Raw genomic sequence first — 6,715 nt, 5'->3', positions numbered from 1 at the left:
ATATACATATATACATATATATACACACTAATCAGTAAATGCATTAATTTTGGGTACTTTGCAATTTTGAATATACCAGCAAATAAAACAAAGCAAAGATATGTATAACAACTTGGTATAGTACCAGAAAATATTGAAAAAAATCGATATGAATCTCAAAAAAGAATTTCAAAGTAAATCCTGTGGCAAGCCTAATGGAAATGAAAGTACCAGGATATTTGAGAAAGTGTTCGTTTGCAGACACTGAAAGACTCAAATTATTATGAGAAAATATTTTATGTCATTTCATGGAAATAACTTTTCAAAATTAGAGGAAAATGTATAATTTAATTTAGATATAAAATTTTGAAACAAGACACATAAATATGAACTAGACAAGCATAAATGACACTGACCATCAAAATTTGTTAGATAAACTGTATAAAGATAGTTTTTAATCAATGTAATATATATATAATTTGGTAGTAATGAATTTAATTATAGTTTTTAAATTATTTAATAACTAACTATGATACTATTGCTTTATAGAAGAAACAATGAAAATCTATGACATTACCAATAGTAAAAATAAAATTTAGTATCCAAAACTTTGAGATACTTTTGATTGAGCTATGCCATAAATTATTGATAATGTTGCTTTTAGTTGATTCCCCAGTTTTGAGGGAAACTTGAACTCAGTGCCAAGGTATTTTTCTTAGTAATGTCTTCTTCAAAGCATTTTTTACCTCTGTATTTCTTAAGCTATAAATCAGAGGGTTCAGCATGGGTATTATAAGTGTATAGAACACAGCCACGATCTTATTTTTCTCTGGGGAGGAGATGGACCCAGGCTGGGCATACATGAAGAACACAGTTCCATAGAATAAACTCACCACAATGATGTGAGAGCTACAGGTGGAGAAGGTCTTACTCCTGCCGTGGGTGGAGGGGATCTTCAGGACAGTGGAAAGAATGTACCCATAGGAAACCAGAATGATGGTTGTGGTGGAGACGATGATGAGAGCAGAAAGGATAAACAGCACAATCTCATTCACAAAGGGTGTCACACAGGAGATCTTAATCAGAGCTGGGACATCGCAGAAAAAGTGGTCCAGCCGGTTTTCTCCACAGAAACGCAAGCTGAAGGTGAAACCTGTTTGTACCATGGAGTTGATACATCCACAGATATAGGAGCCAGCCACCAAACGAATGCAAGCTGACTGAGACATGCGTACTGTGTACAGGAAAGGTGAGCAGATGGCTGAGAAGCGGTCATATGCCATCACGGCCAGGAGGAAACCTTCTGTCCCAACAAAAAGAGCAAAGAAAAAGAACTGTGTTGCACACTCATTGTATGAAATTTTCTTGTCCTTGGAGAAAAAAGTAGCTAGAGTTTTGGGTGCAATGACTGTGGAATAGCAGAGATCTAAATACGATAAATTTTGGAGAAAGAAATACATAGGTGTATGAAGTCTGGAGTCTATTTTAATGACAATTAACATGCTGATATTGCCCAATACAATGATCAAATAGATAAGCAGAAAGAGTAAGAATAAGGGAACTCGTGCTTTTGGAGATACCGAGAATCCCAGCAGAATAAACTCTGTCAGCTCGGTGTCATTCCTGTTCAGCTCCAGTCTCATAACTGGGACCTATCTGAGAAAAGAGATCACAGAGCACTGTGGTCAACTTGTGGTTCCTTTTGGGGAAAATGCTAATATAAATTCATTCATTTTTAATAACTCATTTGACAAGATAGTTTTCAATTTAGATTAGCCAGTGTCGTGTCAAAGATGACGCCACCCATTAACTCTAACATAATAAGCCCTGATATAAATTGAGAAGTATGGATAGAGGTAGGCACACTTCTGGATTGGATGCTACCCTGCCAAGTCATGACACTTAATAGTTTTCAATCAAAGTAACTCTAAGATGACTTCTAAACTCCCAGTACATCAAAGTCCTCTTCTGTAGGATGGGAACTGCTAATAATACCTACTGTACAAGGTTGTTTCGAGGATTGCATAAAATGGAGAATGAAGCAGTAGTATTTATAACAACCCAAACACATAAAATTAGATAGTAGTCAAATGCTTAAACACATATAAATACAATTCTTTGAAATTTAAAAATGAGAAATTTGTTGATTCTACTTCCCCACCAAAAGACGTAGTGAACCTGGGTTTTTTTAACATAATAATTTATAAAGAAAAGAAACTATAAATGTGAAAGAGAGCAAGGAGGGGTATCTGGGATATGTTGGAGGAAGAAAACATAAGTGGGGAATGATGGTTTTACATTTTAATATAAAAAATTAAATAAAAAATTTCATGTATACGTAAAGACATTAGGACACAGGAGGTTGCAGTTTCACATGGTGAAGTAAAGCACCAGCCTGGAAGAATGTCATCCCAGTGAGAAATCAGCCCCATGTCCCCTGTACCTGCCTGACATAGCTAACGTCTCTTTTCTACATCACTTATCGCTCATCTCTAAATGTCAGTGGCTTCTTTTTCGGAAGCCAAGTCCCAGCACTTCTTTTCTTTGTCCCAGATTTAAACATATAAATTATTTGGTTATGTAAAATGTCATGGTTGCCACTTATTATTAACTTCCTCAATAAGAATTATTTTTCTCTGTGAATATTCAAAAACACAAAATAAATAAATCTGGTTTACTTCGTTAATAAATATAAATGCTTACTATTAAATAACAAAAAATACATGAATAAAAAATAATGACAAAAATATCTGAAAAGCTAAATCTGAGTAGGAGAATAGATTTTATGATCCTGGGGACCTAAACTGTCATATTTAATTTCAGATTAGCAAAAGCAGTTCCTTCTCTTTGAGGAACTTTTAATGAACTTTTGAAGTTGCACATTTTTATTTCAAAATCCTATAAGAAGAAGTGAAAGTGACTTAACTTCTGTCATATTTTATGAAGAATGAAAGTATTTGTTTTTAAAATCATGATATTTGGTTCATATAAATTTGGGTTATGCCAGGTAGTGGTGGCACACGCCTTTAATCCTAGAACTCTGGAGGTAGAGGAAGGTGAAGCTCTGTGAGTTCGAGACCAGCCTGGTCTGCAAGAGCTAGTACCAGCACAGGCTCCAAGCAACAGAGAAACCCCTGTCCTGAAAAAAACAAAAATAACAAAAAAAAGAATAATCCCTGAACTTTCTGCCTCTGGCTGCTTTATCTCAGCAATTCAGTTAAATGTTTAATCCCGTGTCTTTATTTTATTATCAGTAACTTGTGTAATAGAAAATTGATTCAATAGATTGTCATAAGGATTGGCCAAAGTTATATATTAAAAGTAAATAAAATATGTAGCCCTTGGAAAATGCAAAGTCCTGAATAAATAATTTATACCTGAGAGAATGAACAGAAAAACAAGAATTATTTGCTAAAGTAGAATGAGATCTACATAAAAACTAATTTTTCAACTTTTGATCTGGCTACCCGAAAAGCCTCACTAATGAATTTAAGAGCTTATTGTTTTTTAAGTCATATTGAGAAAAGTATAACAATTAACAAAAGTATTGTCTTTCACATACATTCTTCAAGTATCAAACCACACGCACCAAGCAGACCTGTTTGTTTCCATGTATCACATCTCCTCACCTCATCACCCTCAGAAAATCCCGACACTGGGTTTTCAGCTCAAACGTCAGAACACCTTCTTATATGAGCAAATGTGAAAGTGAAAACGTCATAATAAGCAGCTGCATCATACTTTCAAACCAGGAGAGCAAATCAGAAATTTCTTGGCATCTACACATATATTTCTATGAAAAATAAAATAAGTCCCAGAGGTCAATTAGGTCAGCATTTGGTGTATTTTCTGACTCACTGGAATCACCTGGGAAGTTGTTTTGTTTTTCTTTTTAAATCTGATTCTTGGGGAACATCCGATTATTAATAATATGAAATTGTGAAATGTCTACATGGGACAACGGTGAGTTTAGGATAGGAATTCTTCATTGTCTGATTCCTAATGACTCTTATAATTTCAGTTTCGATGAAAAACTTCAAAGATAAGTAGAGTAGGCTACAGTGCTTCCAAGCAGAATAGTTATTTTCTCACTCAAAATTCACCATTGATTATAAGAATCTTGAAAGAATATTATATTATTCCACAAAAAAAAAAACTGCTTCTAGGAGTCCCTGCCTTTATGTAACAAAAATGAAATATTAATGCATTTCTCTTATTTTTGATGTCAGTACATGCTGAGAAGTGCATACCTAGTGCTGTTTATTGATAAATACTAATTTCATAATATTGATGCTTGACATAGAAGATTAGAACTAATCTCTTAAAATTTACTCCTTAAGTGTTTTTATGATTTTTTGGTAATTTCTACTTTATTTATGCAGCTTTTTCTTGGCATTGAAAGGTTACTGAAAATAATAATGAAAATATAGAGTAAAGAAATAAGAGGAGACATACAGATGTCTCTAGCAAAGGGAAATAGAATAAATCATTTTAGGCATATTGGGGGGAGACTGTACAAGAGGATCAAGTGGAGAGGGGGAGGGGAAGACAGAGATTTGGGAGGAAAGAGTGTTAAATATGGGAAAAGACAGTTAAAAGAGTAGTATGGAAACCTAAGACAGTAGAAGATTACTAAAATATATGCATATATGAAGATAATCTAAAAATTGCCCAATAATAGGGCAGACAGAACCCCAACTGGACATCTCGTTGTCACCAAATGAATCTTCTCGCATCAGGATTGGGTTACCTCTAACTGAATTGTTGGCCATAGAAATCCCATGGGAATACTCATATACCTAGACTGTAGACCAGTCTGTAGATTTCTCCTCCACAAAATTAAGACAAACCCACAAATGAAGCAATACCTTCACAACTATTGAACCTTGAAAAGGGGGCTGGGAGAGATGTGTTCAGAGGTTAAAAGCACTAACTGCCCTTCTAGAGGTTCTGAGTTCAATTTCAGCAACCACATGTGGTTCCTAACCATCTGTAATAAGATCTGGTGCCCTCTTCTGGCCTACAGGAACACATGCAGGCAGAAATGCCCCTATGCCCCCTATGCATAATTAATAAATAATCTTAAAAAAAAAAAAAAAAAAAAAAAAAAAAAAACCTTGAGAAGCCAAGCTGGTTCCTAAAGAGAATGCTTTTACTCTGCAGATGTGGAAGCCCACAGTGACTATTTTCAATCTTGACTTAAGGTTAGAGAGTTCAAGCTTGTCAAGGCCAAATAACAGGATGTCTGGCCAAAGATGTGTTCACTTGATATATTTGCTGCTCAAGGCCAAATAACCAATGTTTTGACGTAGGCATGGCCATTAAATGTTTTACCTTCCTCAAAGCCAAATAACAGGATGTTTGATCAAAGGAGTGGTTACTAGATGTTTTGAGAATTAAGGATGTTTATGCTTGTTTGTTCCTTGACCATGGTAAGGAACAAAGACTTTTTCTCTTGATTCTTCCTTTTTCCTTTGGGTATAAAAGGGCTATAAATATTAACTCAAGTCTGCTACATTATTTGGTCAGGGTCCTCCTAATTCTTCTGTCTTTGTCTCTTTCTTCTGAAACCACTCCTCATGCCCCATTTTAAGTATTGTTCAATAGTCAGCTGGTCCCAACCACAACAGATACCGAAAGAGAAACATAAACATCAACCAGCCAAAAGCCTTTGCTCTAGAAGACTGTCCTTCTGCAAGATATGATAGGACAGCGATTGCACAAAGCTTGGGGAGTTACCAGCCAATATCTGACTTGATGTAAGGCCCACTCCACAAGATGGAACACATATCCAACACTGCTTGTGTTATCAAGACTAGATAGTCCAGGTACCTAGGGTAAAACCAAATACTACCATCTAAAAAAATAGCAATAAAATTACTCTTTATGACATTCTACTATACTCATAGGTCAGTGCCTTGCTTAGCCATCATAAGAGAAGCTTCAAAACCCAGCAGTAGAGGAGGCAGAGTATAAGAGCCAGAAGTAATGGAGGACTTCCCAAGAAAAAGAAGGCCCTTTGGATACACAAGATTGATGCACATATAAACTAAAAGCAGCTGAAACAGGCATGCACAAGGCCTCCATGGGTCTAACTAGTTGGGTCCTACGGCTGAAAGAAGTGGACACAAGGCAGTATCCCTAACCACTACGAACAAACTCCTCTTAGGAGTAGGCTGCATGCTCAGCACTAAATGGACAACACAAAACAAACTCAATGACATCTTTGGAGGTTTCTTTTCTCCTAGTGCTCTGTTAGAACTTTAACTTTTTTTAATTATTTTTTATTTTTATTTTATTTAATCTATATTTTTCTTTTCTCTTTTTTTTAACTCTACATGTGCTTTGTGTATCTAATATGGCATAATTTAGCATTTTATGGGTTTCCTGATTATGCAGATGAGTGTGTCTCAAGCGTTGTGCCTTCTCTGGGTTCCTTTCCTTTGATCGTTCATTTTGTCCAACTCCTTTGTGGTAGTTTTTATTTTATCTTATATAATTTTTTGTTATTCCTTAGAGCCTGTTTATTTCCTAATGAGAAACAGAAACAGGGTGCATCTGGGTTGAAGGAGAGAGAGATAGAGATGAGCTCTAGGTGTATAAACATAGGAAACTATACTTAGAATATGTGAGAAAAAATCTGTTTTCATTAAAAGGAAAAAAGAAAAATATACACATTATAGTATTGAATGTATGTTTCATGCCCATATTTTACATTCTTAAACAAATATGTTTT

The 6,715-nt window shown here is 35.2% G+C and overlaps 1 protein-coding gene across 1 annotated transcript; it reads right to left on the bottom strand.

The window, feature by feature from the left end:
* Positions 1–674: 674 nt before the first annotated feature.
* Positions 675–1,622, bottom strand: LOC119803680 (olfactory receptor 12-like). The gene has a single exon (XM_038315097.1). The coding sequence runs from the start codon at positions 1,620–1,622 to the stop codon at positions 675–677; it is 948 nt and encodes a 315-aa protein (XP_038171025.1).
* Positions 1,623–6,715: the final 5,093 nt, after the last annotated feature.

Source organism: Arvicola amphibius, chromosome 17 (assembly GCF_903992535.2).
Source record: "Arvicola amphibius chromosome 17, mArvAmp1.2, whole genome shotgun sequence".
In the NCBI taxonomy this organism is placed as follows: domain Eukaryota; kingdom Metazoa; phylum Chordata; class Mammalia; order Rodentia; family Cricetidae; genus Arvicola; species Arvicola amphibius.
This window is presented reverse-complemented; position numbering and strand designations above follow the sequence as displayed.